Below are 20,376 nucleotides of genomic sequence, written 5' to 3' on the forward strand. Positions count from 1 at the left end.
AGAATGCATGATGTAAATCTTGAGTTGCATGACCGATTCACACATAGGTGAATCGATTCACCTTTTCTAAACATCTTGAATTGATTTTTGCACGAAGAATGTACATAAGCTGATTCACATATATATGTTATGTCAATCATTAAAATAATTAAAATAAATTTAACAAAACACAAAATTAAGTAAGATTTTTGTTTTTGTTGGACAAATTAAAATAAGATTGGTTTTATATATTGTTAAAAAATATGTAATTCTAAGAAACTTTAAAATATTATTGCATGTATTAAATTAAAATGATTGCAGTTAGCTACGTCTATGTCAAAATTATAATTAAAATTAAATAATCAAAATACAAAAGTAAAATAATGTTTTAAATATTGTAAAAAGTTGTCTAAAAAAATATTGTTGATATATAGATTATTCTAAAAATTATAAAAGGTTATTTTATGTTTTAGATAAAATTAATATTTTCGGTATTCCCCGTTTAAATAAATTAAATTTTGCAAATATATTTAAAATGTTATAAAAAAAATTCTCCACAGAATGCATAGTATACAAATGATCTAAATTCGTAATCCAAGTATATATTTGTAATACACATAAAATATGAATGGTACAAAATAATATTACATTTGCTCTCTTATTGTTGTTTAGGCAGGAGAGAACACCAAATTATTCTCATTACATAATCCAAGAAAAGATCAATAAATTAATTGGGGTAACAAACCACGTGATCTGGGAAGCTACTTGACCTTTTAATCCTCTAAAGAAGAAAATAAGGACAGAGCACCAAAGTCTGAACACTTGAAGTGAAAATAGTTCAGCCATTTGGGAACTCAATGCACAAAATCTATTTCTAAAATCAGCTAAACTATTCGGCCAATATAACCAATCCAATAACCAATCACCTTGTCTTAAAATGAGCACGATTAACTATGTAACACCAAACACCTCAGATCAAAACTTACATGTTATCTCATAGAAAATATGCAACATGCCAATATTTTTGCTATGCTATGCATATGATTACTATTACCAACACTTCATATTGAAGTATTGAAGATGTGCATATAGCAATAGCAGTTTATTAGCATTAACTTTTAGAATTCAATTTCTCCAAGAGAATCTTGTTAAGGAGACCCGGATTTGCCTTGCCTTTGGATACCTTCATTACCTGAATTTGAACAAACGTAAATGAAACTCTGATAATAGAAGGGGGGAAAACATAACGATTGTTTCCAGTTCTACAAGTTCATACCTGGCCAGCAAAAAAACCTTGTAGTTTAGTTTTGCCTCCTCGAAATTGCTCGACCTGTTTTGGATTCTCTGCAATCACTTTGTCCACCATTTTTTCAATTTCAACAGGATCTGCTATCTGTCGTTTTCAAATAATAATCCAATAAACTAGCAACTTTATGCTTCAATAAACTAGCAACTTTATGCTTCAAAATCACAGGTGATTTTAAAACACAATAACTAACAAGACAAATATCACAATCAAAATAATAAATATATTAAAGTTTGTATGTAAACTAGAAACTTTAGATCCCGTTTACTTTGTGAAAACATTGTGTTTATATTTTCTAAAATGTATTATTATTATATCTAGACGAGAGACTCTTTAAATGAAACATTGTTATTGAGAGAAGATGAAATTCTAGTTAATGAAGATACATTTCTGGAAATGTGGACAATTGTTCGTTTCATAAAATTCCTCCCCTTTTTATTGACACAATTTAAAAAATAAAAACAGAAATATTTTTCACAAAGTAAATGGACCCTTATGCTTCAACATCCAACGAATTACATTGTCCAATGCATAATGCTGACTCAATCATATACAACTAGTAAAAATTTCAAATCATTGTTGATACTACTACTAACCTGTACCAAGTCCTTTTTTTCTATGATTTCCTTGACACTTCCACCCTTGGCTAACAGCTCAAATAGTATCTGCAAACACATGAACAAATTGTAAAAGTACAGAACGCAAAATAACTTCAGATTCCAGAATAATAAAAAGGCCTGTTTGAAACATTTTTATATTTTAGTTTTTAAAAGTTATTTTACAAATTTGATTTAGAAAACTGTTTTAAAGAATAGAATTAAGGAAAAAACTTGTTTGAAAGACTTGTTGCTAAAAACAGATTTAGAGATGAGAAAAACATTTAATAATCTAATTTTTTAAAACAGTTTTTGACTAGAGAATTAAAAAAACTGAAAAATGAAAAGTAAAACACCATTTATCTTTTTTGCTTTTTTAATTTTAAAAAGTATAAAATTAAAAATAGTTTTTAAAAACAAGTAATCCAAACAAGTTTTTTAGTTTTTAAATTTTAAAATACTAAAATAGAGCTTTTGGGGTGTGACTTAAACAAGACCTAAATGTCTAATTGTTTTTCCTTCTTTTTCCAATTCATAGAAACAAATAAATGAAGTATACACAACACATGAGCCTAAACCAGGGTATAGTCTCATAATGAAAGACGATTGTAAAGTCTAATAATAAACGAGGTATACGGGATGAAACAGAAAAGAGGTGGAGCTGTTGAGAGATAGAAAAGAGAAGCATATGCTGAATGAATCTAACATATACAAAAAAATAATTTTCCTCAATGCTATATTAACATGAAACACTGAACCTCAAAAAAATAGTATGTGATTCTAACAGGAAAAATATATTAACCTCATAATTGGACATTAGAGCTCAACATATTTTATATATTAAACCCCTTGGTCACAATAAACACACAAACACAATTAACTTCCACACAGTATTTATGTTTCTGGAAAAACTAATGAGAAAAGCTAGAAGATATGAATATGATTAGACATACAACAATGTAACTATGCACCACTCATTAGTGGCAAAGCAAACTATACCTCCTTCCCAATCTTGCCGCTGATGATTCCACCCTTAATGGAAGCTATCAACTCAGACAACTCCTCAGGTGTAAGCTTTATGTCATTTATGGTCAACTTTTCATTTTTCATGAAGGCAGCAATATCACTCATTATCCAGTTGGCAACCAACTTTGCATCAGCACCCTTTGCAAGAGTAGCATCAAAAAATTCTGCAATCTAATGCATCCATTGAGAAAATACAAATCACGTCAGACAATGTGTAGTAATAAATAAACAACATTTATATTTAATTTTTAGCTTTCCAATGTATTGTGCTTAAATTGAACTCTCTTTTATCAAGTTGTGCAGCATTTTTTATTTTGCTGGAAATACATTAGTTGGTTTTGTGTATCTTTGACCGTTGTGTATTTAAACAATTAAAAAATTATTTGGTGCCGCAAATACATAAAGTTATGTATTCAGCACGTTTTGCTTAGCTTCTATTATGATACTCTAGCAGAGGCTTATTCCTCTTAATTTGTTGAATATTTCATTCTAAATTCTAAATAATACCTCATGTGCATCACACTAGTAACATTAGAAAACAGCAGAAAACATAAGCAAGAAAGTGTTCCATCCGTTGGGTTTGTTAGCTTTTTAGATTTGCTGATGGGTTGGATTACATTCTCATGACAAATGGAACTTTAGGAGCAATTGTACATGGTTGTTCCTATTAGGTTATTAGAAAATATTTGATAATATATTTTATATTATATTAGAGTATCTTGAGTTGTTTCCTAGGATCAATTTATAATCATAGAGATATCTTAGAATATCTTCATTATTATTATGATTTGTTCCTGATTTAAAATTGAGTCTATGTTTCTCTATAAATAGAGATTAGTATTGAGTCTTTTGTAATAAAGTTAACATAAAACTATTATCAATAATATTCAAACCCTTATTATTTTCTCTCCTCCTTTTATCTAAAATCCCACAACTTCTACAATTCCTTACCACTTTTTCTTTGCTTTTTTGCTGATCTTGTTAATTCCTCTGGTTCCAATGCTAATAATTTGAACAAGATGACCCACAAAATTGTCAAGTAAACAAGCTGATAATACAGTCCAAAGTTCGTTGCTTTTTTGTGCTTGTGTACTGAATGTGAATGTGATGTTGAAAATTTAGAAGCTTTTTTTCTTGCAGTACGTGTTTAACTTTCTAGTGGTTGGTGCCTGTTATTTGGGCATCTACCTGGGCAGGTGAGTTTGTTTTAGTCTAAACAAAAAAACTTGTGCTTTTAGATTTTGATTTTGACTGTGTTTTTGTGGTTTTTGAGGTTGTGAATGTGAAAAGAGGGGTTTGGTTTGTTGCAGTAATTTCTTGTTGGATGTAGACTAGAGAGAGGCAACTGACAAGAACGACAATATTGTATCAAGACAATCAATTCTTTGACACCGAGGTTCAAACATCCAATGTTGTGTTTGCCATCGAAACTAATACTGTCGTGATACAAGACCCCTTAATTAAAATTTTATTCATTTTGATAATAACTTCAACTTGTTTTATGCCATTGAATAATATTGTTAGAATGGTGTTTAATATGGTTAATGTTCTGGTTGTTCTGTATGCAGTTAGGCAATTTTGTTCACTACATGGCTAGCATTGGTTGCACTTATTAGTCCCTGAATATATATAGCTGTAATAGGAGGCCTTCATACTACCACGTTGGCCAAGTTATTGGGTAAAAGCTAGGAAGCTCTTTCCTAAGTTGGCAACATTGTGGAACAGGTAAGAGACTCACAAACAATTAATTTCAGTGAATGTTATCTGTGTTTCTGCATTTTGGTGTTGGGATTGACTACAGGACTTGATTTGCAAAGGGTATGGGATTAGGCACTACTTTGCTGTTTTTTGTTGTTATGCTATATGGTTAGGCACTATTACACTAAGGGAGAACTTGCAATCGCCACCATGTTTTCTGTTATGATCGGTGGATTGAAAGTACTTTATCTGCTTCATTTCTTATGTTTTAGCATGGGAAGCATGAAAATTATCAAGTAGTCTTCCTATTTTTCCTGTTAAAATTTAGTATATGTTTTTATTATTTTTTTGATTGTGCTACATCCTGAACTAATTGTTAGTAGTCTTAGTCAACACAACTTCCTAGATATTGAATGTATTGCAACATCGTTATAAATAAAAGGTGCGATCCCACAAGAAACACACAGTTTTACTTATATTTTTCATGGTATCAGAGCAGCTTTTGATTATGTGACTCGTCTTTGAGCTTCACTACCGCTGCCGACGGCAAATGCCGCGCCGGCAGCACCACCTTTCAGTTTTGTTTTAATTTTTGGTCAACTATGGCGACTTTTCTAATAACCAGCCACACCACTACCAATGTACCACCGCCACTGTGTGCCCTTGTTCTCAGCCACTGCACGTTTTCTTTCCGGTGTGCTACTACTATACTCTGCATTTTTACAGCTGCACCATAACCAACATTTTCCGTAGTACTATCCTTTTCCTATGAGACCCCCCATCCAAACCAACAAACACCGCCGCGCAATCCTCCGGCGAGCGCGACGGTGCTTTTCCCGTTGCCAACCGACAATTCACGCGCCGTCACATGTGTCTGTCTTTTCTACATGTGGGTCCCACATGCCTCCACCAAATTCGTGTGTGAGAACGCATGCACTTGTCTCCGGCCACCTTATGCCGGTCTTTTCATGATTGGTGATTTTTCAGCAACCTCTCATCTTTCAACTCCTCCTTCCGCACTGTATCTGCTACGGCGAGAACTTGATTTCAAGGACAAGGTATCATTTGCTCAGACAATCATTTTATTTCCACCGGCAATCAATCCGATGGTGACTCTATTCCCACATATGAATCATATTAGTGGCGTCTTTTATTCCCACTGACAATCAATCTGGTGGTGACTCTATTCCCACGTATGAATCATATTAGTAGCGCATTTTATTCCCACTGATGATCAACCCAGTGGTGACTCTTTCACACATGAATCATTAATGGTGCCTTCTCTTTTCAAACTAGTCTGACAGTTGTTAGTTTCATTTTTTTTTTTGGTGATAAAATGTTTTGATGTAACAAGCTTAAAGTATAGTAAGCTTTAGCTTGAGGGAAAGTGTTAAAATTTAGTGTATGTTTTTATTATTCTTCGATTGTGCTACATCCTAGGCTAATTGTTAGTAGTCCTAGTCAACACAACTTCCTAGACATTGAATGTATTTATTGCAACATCATTATAAATAGAAGGTGTGATCTCACAAGAAACACACATAAATTTACTTATATTTTTCATTTCCTAATTGTAAGGAACTTGCCTCCATCTAGTTTCTGTTTTGAAACTCTAACAGAGGCTTACTCCTCTTCATTCAGTGAATACGTCATTCTAAATAATACCTCCGGTTTCTTTAAATAAATTCTGGTTCTATCAGGGACATATATTTGCTGTCAACTGCATCAACACTGGTACAGAATCTAGTAACCTTAGAAAGCAGCAGGTAACTCACATTTTTATCATTAGCTAGGAAAAGAACATCTTGCATGCCTAATCCCATCTTTTCGTATCGTCTACGTTTTTCTTCAGGAAGCTCTGGTAAAGAATTTTGAATACCATCTACATATTCCTGACAAAGGATTACTGATGGAAGGTCTGGTTCTGGAAAATATCGATAATCAGCGAGCCCTTCCTTTTTTCTCATTGTAATTGTTCTCTAAACAGAATAACAAAACTTATTATGCAAGAAAATAAGCAAGAGAGAAAAGAAAGCTCTTGTACCTACTAAAACACGTAGAGGAAAAACAACAACATAATGAGTGTATAGTACTAGCCTGAGTGCCTTCTTCCCAGAGTCGAGTTTCCTGTACTATCTGATCTTCTTGACCTTGACTATGAAGTAACACCTGCCTTGAAATTTCAAAATCAATAGCTCTGCTCATTGATGCAAATGAGTTCAAATTTTTTATTTCAACCTGCCAGGACAAACAATTATATTAGGGCCTAAATTGGTAATATGATTTATTTGTTAATACTACATTGCAACATAAAGCTCAAGTAATATCATTTTGGCGGTACTTGGTTTCTGCTGAAAGCAAGAGTCGAGCCATTTTTAGAGTATTGTGTCAATAGAATAGAACAAGACAACACAACATTCTTATCCACAAGATCAATTGATAACAAATGCTCTTCATTTTATACTTTCATGCTAATAAAACCCCAAAAACTTTGTCGAATTAATTCTTTTCTTGGAAAATGAAAGCCAAATTAATCATTTCAAATAATAACTTTTATTTCCTACATAAGTGTAAGTAAAATAAAATAATATAAAAAGTTATTGATTTATAGAGAAAATGTCAGGATATCAAGGTAATAATTAACACATTTCTCATGCTTCAACTAATTGCTTGCAACTACTTCCATTGCACTCAAAACACCAATATAGTCCAATGTATGTCTTGAAAAGGATAATGATTGCCATGCTCACGCGACTCGAGCCTTGTAAAGAACATAACTAATCATGAATTAACCTCCAACAGCATATTCCGAGTTTCTCACAGAATAATGAATAATTGGAGTAGGGATAACATCAGCAAGAATCAACAAAGTTTCCAAGCAATTTCAACAGCAAGAACAACAAACAAGCTGCCTAATAATGTAACGAAGTGCCACATTAAAAGATTCTAATAATTTTTATAGAAGAAATGACTAATACCTTTGTCCCAAACTTTGACTGCCCAATGGGACGTACTGATACGTTTACATCGCAACGAAGGGAACCTTCTTGCATATTGCCATTGCTCACTCCCAAATACCTAACCAACCTCTGTAATTCTGCTGCATACTCTGCTGCTTCAATACCATTTCTCATGTCAGGCTCAGAAACTATTTCTAGCAAAGGAACCCCTGCCCTGTTTAGATCAACCTGTGAAACAATACCATCAAATTTAACATATTTGTGTCATAGTAAAGGTTATCAAGCCTTTGGCGATAATTATTCAGCTCAATGAGTGAAACAAAGCATTTAACCAAACATGAGTTATACACAAAGAAATATGTGAAACTGATCCGACTTAAGATGTCTCATAAAACTTCAAATAATTATAAATGAATCATTGAATTCAGAAATTGCAACCAGTAAAATCTGGGTTGGCACAACATACATGATGTTAGGAACCACAGAATTGAATTGAAAAGAATGAACACTTCATTGAGAAAATAAGAAAGAATAGGAGACAAAACTCTCCTCCAAAGGGTTCCCCCTTTCACAATAGAGTCACTACTGTATTCACTATTTTACTAAAATGATCAATCTCCTTTTTAACTCCAGAACATCCCTAACTAACTTTTTAACAAAAACCACCCTAACTAACTCCGTATTTCAAATACTAAAAAACACATGGTGTGGCAAGAGCTTCAAGACAGAATTTCACAAGGTGACAATGTCCAAGTTTTTCATATCTCTGCTGATATCTACTCCTTGAAACAAGGTGACCTTTTCTGTTGCAAAATACTTTACCAAGCTTAGAGTTCTTTGGGAAATGAACTAAACAATTTTCGCCCATTTCCTAACACTTGTTGATGCACTACTTCCAAGATTTGTAAAAATTACAAAGACAGTGGTTATGTTTTAGTCTTTCTTCAAGGCCTTAATGAATGTGATGATGTCGTTTCTTCACAAATACTATTGATGGAGCCTATGTCCTCTCTCATCAAGGATTTCTATATGGTCACTCAACAAGAAAGAAAGGTTAGTCATATCAATTAGGTGGAACACAAAGCTTTGGCTACACAATTGCCAAATTTTCAGGAACAATACATCTTATCCCTACACTTGTTTTACATAATGTTCTTTTCATAACTAATTTCAATTTGATTTCTGTTACTAAACTAGTGAAATTTCTTTTTTTTAACGGTCATTGTGTCTTACAGGATTTGAACACATTGAAGAGAATTGGATATGCTAAGGTTCTCATTGGACTCTACATCATAGTGCTGCCAACGCAAGGCTGCAATGATAAAACTGGATCAGCCATGTCAAATTCTGCTCTTATTCAAACCATTGATAGTTCAGCTCATGCTACTAGTACTATGTCAATGATGTGTGGCATTATAGGTTAGGACACTCTTCCATTCAATCCTATTTCTTTATATAACGACACCTCAATGTGCCATACCCCACCCCTTTCTCACTCTTGTGAGATTTGTCATCTCACCGAGCAAAAGAAATCATCTTTTACTCATAGCAATAACGTTTCTAGTTCTGCTTTTGGCATGATCCATGAAGACATAGGGGCTCCTTTGCACATTCCTCTATAAATGGCCAGAAGTTACTTTTAACCTTTGTAGATGATAACTATAAGTCTACGGTCACATGGATTAAGTTAATAGAATCTAAAAGTGAAACCAGAAAATCTCTCGTTGAATTCATGACTTCATTCTATAAATCAAAAGGTATAATACATCAATTAACATGTATTGAAACACCCCAACAAAATGGAGTTGTTGAAAGGAAACATCAACAAATTATAAACATTGCTAGAGCTTTGATGTTTCAATCAAATTTTTCAATTCAATTTTGGTCATATGTTGTAAGCACATGCTGTCAACAGCATGAATATGCTTCCCTCGTCAAAATTAAATAATCATTCTCCATACTTCATCATGCATAACAAATTACAAGACCTGTCCCGCCTCAAAGTCTTTGGAACATTATACTTTGCATCCACTCTTTCTGCCTGTAGAGGTCAATTTCATCCCAGAGCTCGAAAGTGCATTCATCTAGTTCATCAAGAAATGTATTTTCTATGAGACAATTTTCTCACTTTCCAAATCACAACAGCAAACAGATATTGAACCCCTTGACGTGCCTTGTTTACCTTCTGTGCATAATGCGTCATATCTTACATTTGATGATCACATTATAAATTCACCATCACAAACAGATTTACACCTACACCCCCAACTTCCCCACAGCCTCATGCACAACCAGAGTCTTTCACCAATCATTATCCACCACCAGCACCTACCAGAATATCAACTCGGCAGAAACAAGTTCCAAATTATTTGGGAGGCCGTTCTCAGTTTTCTCTATTCAATCTTATAATATAAGTACGGTTCATATTGCATGTCTTCTTTCTATGCTTCAAATGGAATTGTGTATCAAATAAGTTATGTAGTCACTACCAAAAAGGATGAGAATGGAGTAAAGTCATCAATATGGGTTAAATGTGACTAGAGCATTGCTCTTTCAATCTTGTTTGGCTAAGAGAGTTTGGTGCTATGCAGTTCAATATGTTGTCTACACTATAGCCTATAAAACACGATCCCTTCAAAGATTTTTGCTGATAAAAGTTAATGTGAACTTATCCATGGCAGTTTACCTGACTTGGAAGATCTAAGGGTCTTCAGTTCCTTACATAAAGATTATCCAACATTAAGTGATAATCATTCAGGACAATGTATGGAACAAAGCATTTTATGTTACGAAACAAAGTTATACACAAAGAAATATGTGAGACTAATCCAACATAAAGTTTCGCAAAAAAATAAACTTTAAAAAAAATAAATATAAATGTATCCATGAACAAATGCAATATGTCACTAGTCCACATCCACCACTATGATAAAAGACACCAAATTAATTGACAAAAATAAATGCAAAACAGACAACAATAAAAAAATTAAAGACTGAAGCAAGAAATTAATAACCAAAGAACCCACCTGAGAGTAATTTCCAGTTTCAGTATGTAAGAGCTTCCCTGCATCTTCTTCCATGTGAACCCTTGTAATGCCAAACCTCTTATGCCCTCCACCAAACTCCAAAGGAATATCCACATCAAGATAACCAGAATCCGCAATTGGCACATCAAACTGAGAAATCTGATACCCTTTTGGAAGATCAGGATAAAAATATTGTTTCCTATCAAACTTAGAATTAAAAGCCAATTTGCAATTAAGAGCAAGTCCCAATTTAACAGCAAACTCAATAACCTTAGAGTTCAAAACAGGTAAAGCACCAGGCAAACCCATACAAACTGGACATATGCTAGTATTAGGAAAAGACCCATAATTGTAAGGACAATTACAAAAGGCTTTGGTGAGTGTAGAAAGCTGAACATGTGTTTCAATACCAATCACAGGTTCGTAGTCTTTTGGGATTTTATCAAGTTTTTTGGATTGGGTACTTGCTGAAAGTTTGGTTTGTGTTTGGGATTGTGTTGTGGCTTTGGTTGTTGTGGAATAAAAAAACCCATTTCTTCGTTTGAGTAGAAAAGAGTGAAGTTGGAAGGTTCTGAAACTTGTGTAAGACATCTATACTATTATACACCGATTTCAAGCAAACTTTTTTCCACGTGTCAACCTGCAATAATCCCTCTTCTCAGAATCATTAGGCATTCAATCCTTCCCAATTCGTATTGCAACTATTTGGTCTTACCTCAAAATTGCACCACATTAATTACCCAACCTGTAATTGAAAACAATTTAAAATGTCAATCATTTAGGAAATATTTTTTGACAAAATCATTTAGAAAATATTACATTGACATTTATAACTGTATATATAGTACCCCGACTGTTAGTGTTACAATGTAAAATAAAGCTCAATATCGTTTGAATTTTGAAAACAATTTTTTGAAACTTAACCCTAAATATCAAGCAACCGCCTATTTTCAAACCTAAACCCTATTTGCCACTTTCAAAATTGTAGCATATAAACTCTATATTGTATTAAACAGCATTAAGTTTAACAACCACTGAGTGTTGAATTATAAAATAGAGTTCAAAAACAATTTTTTTTTTTAAATTAACCCTAAATAATAAGCAGCCGCATACTTACATTCCTAAACCCTACTTGCCACTTTCAAATTTGTACTATTTAACTTAATTCCTAATCCTAAACTATATACAGGTTATACAACAAACATTGAAATAAATATAGTAACTGTACTGCATATTTTTACAATTTCTCACACAAATTTTCTCTATATAAACTAATTCATCACTATGTGTAAAACACTCATCCACTAACATCTATTTCTTTGATTGTACATCCTATAAAGGCACTTAAGCTACTTTCTTTTTTGCTCATTTGTCCAGAATTTTTCCAAAGTTTTCAACTTTTACACAAAACCTCACCCTGTATCACCATGGCATCTAGGTTTGAAGCTTTTTGTATTGAAATGATATTTATGGACTCTAATGTAAGTTTCTGGTTTTTATTTCTTAACATATTCTATATTGATTTGTATATGGCTGATTGTATACACGCTACGCTGTGCAGGTCTCTTATACAGTAATTTGAGAAAGAAATACAAGAGTACAACAATCACATCATTGCAAATTTTGGTAAATCCTCAATGTTTTCAAAAAAGATTATTATCATTTTCATGAGTATATAGCTGTTATGTAAACAGCATATACACTATATGTTTTAAATAACTTATTTTACATATAGTATGAGTAATAAAATAGTAGAGCAAGATGTAGGGGACGCAATCCTTACATATAGTTAATTATCGCAAAATGATAAAACAAAAAAAATTGATTGAGTTATTGTCATTGGTTTAACTGTGTATACAAAATGGAAAATGATCTAAGTTGAACAATTCATAACCATTACAATATAGCAATAAATTTGGAAGAGAGAGAGTTAGGGTTTGAACAAAAAATGGGGTTTTGAAAAGTTTGTTGAAGGAGAAGAGTTACCCGTGCAGAGGAAGGAGTCGACGGCGGCGGGAGAGAAACGAAAACAAAATGAAACCGTTAGAAGTTACGCTCTCTCTCTTTTACTGCTTCAAAGTGAAATTGGAGTGTGGAGCTTTTTGTGTGGTTGGTATAACAATTCGTTTGGATGAGTCTCATTCAATTGAACCAATGTTTCCTCTTCTTTGCTCAGCTTATAATCACATTCTTGTTATCCGGGTTCTATTTTTTGTTATTTTCTGCTTTTTTTAATGCCAACAAACATCAATTTTTCATACTAACTCATTTAATGAATATTTCTTCAATACGGCTAATTTTAATCAATTATTTTTAAAATAATGTAATTTTCTTTTTACAATTTATCTTTCCAAATATTCATATAGAACTATTTAAGTTTTTTTAAAATGTAAATATTTTCATTTTAGTCAATAATGTCTCACACCGATGATTTTTTAACGTTAATTAATTAAATATTTAAAGTTTAAATTATATAATATATAATTAAAGAGAAATAGAATTTTTAGTATTATGTGTGGTTGTTGCATGGTTTTGTGGTTTGATCTTAAATATCATAAAAGAATTGTGATATTATGAAAGTGTTATGGCCGAGAAATACTTAATATTTAAGTAGTCATTTTGTGACTTGTTTTTCTTTTTTTGGAAATCTATGTGATACATGGTTATAGTATATACAACTCCAATGCCAAGTTCCACTCCGAAGGCATAGAGAAATTTGATATAAGAACCAATTTTGACTTGTATATAATGAAGTAAACGATGTGACAATTCAATTGATATTATGTAAGGTATTGAATAGATCACCAACATTGGTTTTTGTTGTATTGATTATTTATTTTATATGCATTGATATTGCATGTTAAATATATGTCATATGTGTATTGTCTATAACGTGATATCTTAGTTGTAAGAGTTTGATTTTATAACTTTAAAAGACACTTCAAATCTAACATGTGATACTCGTAAAATAATAATTAATATCGCCGTTATTAATAATATTTTTTCTTTCTCCAATTTTAAAAAATAGATCGTGTGTGTATTGTGTATAAGACAAAGAAGAAAATGTATACATTAGGTAAGGGTGCAAAATTAAAAATTGAAGGCGTCCAAAACTAAAAAATTATAGGGTAATTATATAGTGTAATTTTTTTAGGGTGCGCAAGCAATTTCGCCTCTAATTTTCACTTAATTTTCACTTTTTTATGCTCCAAAGTAATTATACCACTTAATTGAAGAGAAGTTGTCTAACTTAAGAGCAAAACAGCCCATAATGGGCATACTTAGGTTACCAAAAATATCAACACAAATTATCAAATTTAGTCAACCTCTAATGCTATTGTAATTTATTGTCATTATCTCAAATAATGCCTTTATAATTATTCCGTTAAATACAATATTTTAAACTACTCAAAGACAATAATTCAACAAGTAGTGAAAATTTTAAACTACTAAAAAACAATGACTCTACACGTAGTGAAAAAAAAATATAATTCTACAAGTAGAATTGTAGTTATTTCAAATTGAAATACTCAATTTACAATAATTGACATGAGAAATACATAACAATTGCATAATTATTACAAAACGTTTTGCCATTGGACCAATCCAATAATTGAATATCTCAAATTTAGTACATGTAAATTGACTTATATTTGCAGTCATATTTTACATATTAGTGATCTTTCGTTATCTACACAATTATATACTACTATTTATATACTCATGATAATATCAAAAAATGTGTAATTTAAAATAGAATTTTTTTTATATGTCGGATAATTTTTTTTAAAGACTTTATTATTTCATATATCTTAGTGAAAATTTCAGTTTTAATAGATGATTAATAAATCATTGTTGTTAAGAAATAATGCCATAATTACTTTGAGATTTTTTCGAAAATGTGTCGCGGGAGGCTCTAACAGTTTCACCAAGGCGTGATTTTTTTAATAATAATTTAATTTTAGTGTATGTTACGTTTTTTTATTGTATTTTATTTTATCAACATACAATGATTTATTTTGTCAAATAACGTGTTATAACCTAAATAAGACGTAACATATATAACATAGAAAAAATTAACATTACAAGATAAAAAAATATCAATTAAATTAAAAATATATAAAGTAGTAAAAAATACATTAAACTAGTATATAAATATATTATAAAATAATAAATAATACATTAATATAATGTTTTGTACTAATAATAAAAGTGTTTAATTTATATATAAAATCAGTATAATTTTTTTTTACATTGTCAGTATATCATAGATATTTGTGAAAATGCATAAAATTAAAATTATAATAAATATATAACAATTAGAATTTGTATATGTCCATGTCAGAGAAGTTGAAAAGAAGATTTAAAAAAATAAAAAAAAATCAATTTTATATGATTTTCAAATTTTTAGATAACTTTATATTTTTGAATTGTAATCAATTTGGATGTTAATACTTTGTTTAAAAAAAATTGGATGTGAATACTGCTTCAAAAAAGAACATCTGACATAATGGAAGGTTCAATTTTGTAACACTTGAGCGTGTATCAGAAATAATTAAAACTCCATACTCATTAATCTTTTGTTGTTGTTGATATATCAATATGTTTCTCATTCTATGAGATGAGCCAAACTAGTACAAATTAAAATAGCTCAATATTTAAACCGATTTTGGAGGGACAAAGTTAAAAATCAAGGATCCAATGTAATTCACAAGTCAAATTCAATTTACACCAAACTTAACAATACTAAGAAACAAACTAGACACTTGACAACAAAATTTGTATCAAGAACCTTGTACATGTTATCATTATCAACCTCTTTAAGTCTTAACCACAATTTTTGAGGTGAAGTATTATTATTCTTATAAACAAAAGAATGAACCATATTATATCCACCAAAACTAATATTATGATTCATCAATGCACTTCCCTTTCCCTTTCCCTTTCCCATCCTCATTTGTATCAACAACCTTGTACATATTCTCATCAACCTCTCTTAACCATAACCCAGGGAAAAGAGTCTGCAAAAAAAAAAAAAATTCAAAATTAGGGACTTAAAATCTTGCAGTTGCAAAAAAATAAAAACAAATTACAAAAAACAAAGCAATGTTGCATAGAGTAAAATGCAACTAACGTCTAAGTGTTTCTGAACAGCTTTGGGCCTTTCTTCGGGCTTTTCTGGTGGGCCGTGGCCCACCAATACCATGTAATCGTCTTCAATTTCCTTCCTCGAAAGCTGAACGGATAATTTCGGTCTTTCCGTGTTATTATCATTATTATTATTATTAATAATATTAATATCAGTATTTGTTGTTGTCGACGTGGACGACACATTAACGGCGCCGTCAATTCTCACTGACGTTACCGTTAGCGGAGGTTTAGTTTGTTGTTCTTGTTTTTCAAAATCTCTGAAAATGGCATCTTTCGTTGTTTGAGTAGCGGCTTTGAGATCAAGCGCGGGCTTCTCTCTCAGCACATCGATTCCTTCTTCTTCTTTTTTTGGATAATCGCAAATGATTGGTTGGGGTTGTGAAGCGGTGGGTGGATTTCGTGTGGAGTGATTAGACCTTGAAGAATGGCGATCACCTTTTGCTCCCCACTTCAAGAACGGGAAGGTGAAATTGTGAAGGGGTTTCTTGGGACTTGTTTCCATAGGTTCAGTTTCTTCTTCTTTGGAACCTTGTAACACCATTTTTAGAGAATTAATTGAATGTGAATAAGAATAGAGAAAATGAAAAAAATTGAATGTGTTGGTGGGTGAATTAACAAGTGGGCGGGAAAAGTAATTTATATAGTGAATAGGGGGCGGTTTTAACGTTCGGGTTATTTGGATCCTTCATTTCGCTTCCAAACGGGTGGGTTATATTCCCAAAATCCTCTTATGGATTGTGTAAAATCGACTAAACCAATCAAATTGAACCTGGTCAGTTCAGAAAAACTGTTTCAGTTGCATGATTCAATTAACTTAATTTTTAAAATAAGAAAATCGATTAATTCAATTGGATATTTCATAAAGTTGAATTTGATCCGATCTAATTTTTCTAATTTTTTATTGTTGTAATTCTTACTCTTTTTTAAACATAAAATTTTAGATGGCTAAGTCTTTTGTTAAATTTCATTTTAGGATTTTGCACTTTGATTATTTAGATGGTTGCAAAAGGTCTATAACTTTTGTTATTTTCATGTTTGCAACTGTTTTATGATAAAGTTTATAAATTTGATATTTATTGTATGTTACATATTTGATGTTAAAATAATAGTACAAATATTTATATTATGTTTTTTTGAAAGAATTAAAATAAGGTAAATTTTTTGCAAAAAGTATGATTTTTTAAAAATTTAAAAACAAAAATAATTTAAGTAAATTATAATTCACTTTAACCCAAACAAAAAATAAACGGTTTCATTAAAATCGATTCAATATTATAAATGTTGATTTATTTTTGGGATCAAACCAAAATTCTCTACTACATAATTTGAGTCCCAATTTTGGTTGAATTGAATCCAATAAACATATGTACAACCCTCACTTTGATTGCTATTAAAAAAAAAAAATTTACTTTCATAATTATCGAGAAAACTATTTACCCTTGCTCTTTTGCTAGCAGATGAGGTGTCAAGTGAAATTAAGTCACAATATTTGTGAATGCTAGCTTAATAACCTTTTAGTCTTAGTCGTAAGTTTTGATCCAATGGTTTATAATTAATTATCTCAAAAACCGCTTTCTTACAAAAACTAATTATTTTTGTGGTTATTTTAAATTTAATATTTTGATTCTTTTCATGTATGAGAATATGAAGTCATATTTGCATAAAGAAATATATCCAGTTATATATTCCTTTGCTAAGTTTGGTTTCTTTCTTTCTAGAAATAGCAGGTTTTTAGTTTTGTTGACAAGCTTTTTCATTTAGTGTTTTATTAATTAATTTAAAATGTATTATTTTCTTAAAGAGATTGAGTCTTTTAGTTTATTTTTAGTGTTGTCTTGTTTTTTTTCCAAAAAAAGAAAAAACATGAAGTCAATTTTGTTTATTTATAAAAATGATTTATATAAACTAATAATATACAAAAGCAATATGAAGATACACAAAAGCATAAACTTTTTTTTTTATAAAAAAATACATAAATTATTTACATCAATAAAAAAAACACATTGGAGGTGTGAGAGAGAATCGATCATGTAGAGCTGAAAATAATTTTATAAAATTATCATTACGACGTTTGTCATTTTTTTTTAAATAGTACATATAGCTCACATATTAAAAGATTTTTCTATACAAAATCAATCTATTAAAAGATTTTTTTTATACAAAATCAATCTATTAAAAGATTTTTTTTATACAAAATCAATCTATTAAAAGATTTGTTTTTATACAAAATCAATCTAATGTATTAAAAGATTTTTTTTGATGTTGATTTTTTCATAAAAACCTTATCATTCCAAGGAAAGTTTTTAGGAATCTGTTATATCCTATATAAATATATAGTATCACAAGTTTCACATCACTAAATTAGTGAAACAGAAAATCAAAATCAATGGCAGCAACAGAATCGTTCTATCTACCAAACGAATGTTGGGAACATGTGTTCAACTCTCTCAACGACGGCGACAACCACCACCACCGCCGCTACCTACAATCCATCTCCGCCGTCTCCAAACAATTTCTCTCAATCACCAGCACTAACCAATTCTCTCTCACAATCCATAATCAAACCCTCCCTTTCCTTCGTAATCTCTTCCAAAGATTCACCAACCTCACTTCCCTCGACCTCACGCGCTTCTCCGGTGACCGCGACGCGCTTCTCTCCCAAATATCTCTTTTCCCCTTACAAATCAAATCGCTTAACCTCTCTAATCACCCCACAGTTCCCTCAATTGGGTTGCAAGTTTTTTCCCAAAAGATTACAACATTAACCTCTCTAATTTGTTCCAACATTGATTCAATTCATAAAACTGATATTTCTGTAATTGCTCATTGTTTTCCTTTACTTGAAGAACTTGACCTATGTTTAGCTTTACCTAAATGTACTGGTGATTTTGTTGATGATTTTGATATAAATGCTTTTTCAATAGCACTTCCCAAGCTTAGGAAGGTTAATCTCTCTAATAGTAACTTCATTAACGACTCGTCGCTTTTTCATCTATTCAAAAACTGCGAGTTTCTTGAAGAGGTTGTTGTGTTAAATTGCATACACTTAACTCATATTGGCATTGCTTCTGCGATGCGAGAGAGACCAAATTTAAAGTCTTTTTCGGTTAATTTTGCTAAGGAAGTGGAAGGGATGTTCATTGATTCTCTAAGGAGTTTGAAGGATTTGACTTGTCTTGATTTGTCTTCTTCACATATCTCAAACCAATTGCTTAAATCTCTTGCAAACCAAGGTCTTCTTCGTTTGAAGAGACTCGTGCTTAATCGTTGTAGTGGCTTTGGTTATGTTGGAATCCATTACTTGTTATCCAAGTATTGTTTTTTGCAGCATTTGGATCTTCAACTTGCCATGTTTCTGGATGATCATCGTGTAGCTAAGTTGTCTTTGTTTCTTGGTAATTTGGTGTCTATCAACCTTAGTAATTGTAGGATGCTCACAGAATTAACTTTGTTTACACTTATTAAGAAATGTCCTTTTGTTGAAGAGATAAGAATGGAATACACAAGTATTGGAAAACCGGGTGTAGTGAAGGATAATTCTTTGATTGATTTTGATGTAAATCTTCAAATGAAGTCTCTCCATTTGTCTTCCAATCCGTGGTTGAATAATGAAACCATCAAAACAATTGCTTCATTCTGCCCAAACTTGCAGTTTCTTGACATCAGCTCTTGTTGGGGCATATATGAAGGTATTGTTGAAGTTTTAAGGAAATGTTCTAAAATTATGCATTTGAACTTAGCCTCTTGTCTAAGAGTGAACCTACTTGGAATGAACTTCCAAGTTCCTAAATTGGAGGTGTTGAGCTTGAAAATGACAAAAATTGATGATGAAACACTTTATGTGATCTCAAAGAGTTGTCCCTGGCTACTACATTTGAATTTGGAACAGTGTTCAGAAATCACGGAAAAGGGAGTGATGCAAGTAGTAGAAAACTGCACACAACTAAAAGAGATAAATTTGCAGCATTGTTGTAAAGTGGCTGCTGATGTTGATTTATGGATGATGATTGTTATGTCAAGGCCAACATTGAGAAAGATTATGGCTCCCGCGCATTTTCGTCCTCGTAACAAGAAGTGGAAACCCTTATTGGATCATGGATGCTTTATTTGTTAGTATTTGTAATTTTATCTTAATTACAACATTTCAATCTTGCACTAAATTTTGTTTTTCATTTTTATGATAAATAAATATTAAAGAATTGTAGTTTGGTTGATGATATTGTATTTTTGTTGCCTTGCTAACTATTATGACTTCAACAATTACTTGCAATTTTACTTCTCTCGTTCTCATGACTCAACAATTTCCTGATGCAAGTATATATATCTCACAAGAACTTGCTTAACATGTAATCACCTTCTCATACACTCCTTATTAATTAATGAATTCTTTTATTTCCTGTTAAAAACAAAACTCTTATTTTTTCACATATCCCAAGAATTGGTTTTGCATTTGCCTATAAACATAATAAACTATTAACAATAAAATTTATGTTAAGAAGTTATGCCAAACAATTGTTCATACCAAGATTTCTAGACTGGTGCATCAAATCCAAAATTATTTATGTGATTATCATGTATAAGTAACAAAAAAGGCATTTTGATTGTATAGTTCATAAATAAGCATTTTATAATTA

At 31.4% G+C, this 20,376-nt stretch overlaps 3 protein-coding genes across 3 annotated transcripts; 1 reads left to right on the top strand and 2 right to left on the bottom strand.

Annotated features, from left to right (window-relative positions):
* Nucleotides 1–604: 604 nt before the first annotated feature.
* LOC101492814 (glutamyl-tRNA(Gln) amidotransferase subunit B, chloroplastic/mitochondrial) lies at nt 605–12,768 on the bottom strand. Its single transcript, XM_004490074.4, has 9 exons — nt 12,578–12,768; nt 10,592–11,336; nt 7,584–7,793; nt 6,703–6,843; nt 6,381–6,584; nt 2,881–3,078; nt 1,882–1,950; nt 1,256–1,372; nt 605–1,171 (listed from the first exon to the last, which is right to left on the bottom strand). Exons 2-9 carry the CDS (start codon nt 11,180–11,182, stop codon nt 1,091–1,093), a joined length of 1,611 nt encoding a protein of 536 aa, XP_004490131.1. The 5' UTR covers nt 11,183–11,336; nt 12,578–12,768; the 3' UTR covers nt 605–1,090.
* Nucleotides 12,769–15,282: 2,514 nt separating this feature from the next.
* LOC101493143 (uncharacterized) lies at nt 15,283–16,437 on the bottom strand. Its single transcript, XM_004490075.3, has 2 exons — nt 15,726–16,437; nt 15,283–15,612 (listed from the first exon to the last, which is right to left on the bottom strand). Exons 1-2 carry the CDS (start codon nt 16,281–16,283, stop codon nt 15,499–15,501), a joined length of 672 nt encoding a protein of 223 aa, XP_004490132.1. The 5' UTR covers nt 16,284–16,437; the 3' UTR covers nt 15,283–15,498.
* A 1,632-nt stretch (nt 16,438–18,069) lies between these two features.
* On the top strand, nt 18,070–19,971 carry LOC101509241 (uncharacterized). Its single transcript, XM_004490123.4, has one exon. The coding sequence runs from the start codon at nt 18,129–18,131 to the stop codon at nt 19,854–19,856; it is 1,728 nt and encodes a 575-aa protein (XP_004490180.1). The 5' UTR covers nt 18,070–18,128; the 3' UTR covers nt 19,857–19,971.
* Nucleotides 19,972–20,376: the final 405 nt, after the last annotated feature.

Source organism: Cicer arietinum, chromosome 2 (genome assembly GCF_000331145.2).
Source record: "Cicer arietinum cultivar CDC Frontier isolate Library 1 chromosome 2, Cicar.CDCFrontier_v2.0, whole genome shotgun sequence".
NCBI lineage: Eukaryota > Viridiplantae > Streptophyta > Magnoliopsida > Fabales > Fabaceae > Cicer > Cicer arietinum.

Bases quoted from the DNA above. Each gene is read 5' to 3' on its own strand.
- LOC101509241 (XM_004490123.4), top strand. From the start codon at position 18,129: ATGGCAGCAACAGAATCGTTCTATCTACCAAACGAATGTTGGGAACAT.
- LOC101492814 (XM_004490074.4), bottom strand. From the start codon at position 11,182: ATGTCTTACACAAGTTTCAGAACCTTCCAACTTCACTCTTTTCTACTC. The intron at 6,844-7,583 runs GTATTAGTCATT...TTGTCCTGGCAG, and splicing joins AGTCAAAGTTTGGGACAAAG to GTTGAAATAAAAAATTTGAA. The intron at 3,079-6,380 runs GTGAGTTACCTG...TGGATGCATTAG, and splicing joins TCCTAGCTAATGATAAAAAT to ATTGCAGAATTTTTTGATGC.
- LOC101493143 (XM_004490075.3), bottom strand. From the start codon at position 16,283: ATGGTGTTACAAGGTTCCAAAGAAGAAGAAACTGAACCTATGGAAACA. The intron at 15,613-15,725 runs GTTAGTTGCATT...TTTTTTTTGCAG, and splicing joins CTGTTCAGAAACACTTAGAC to ACTCTTTTCCCTGGGTTATG.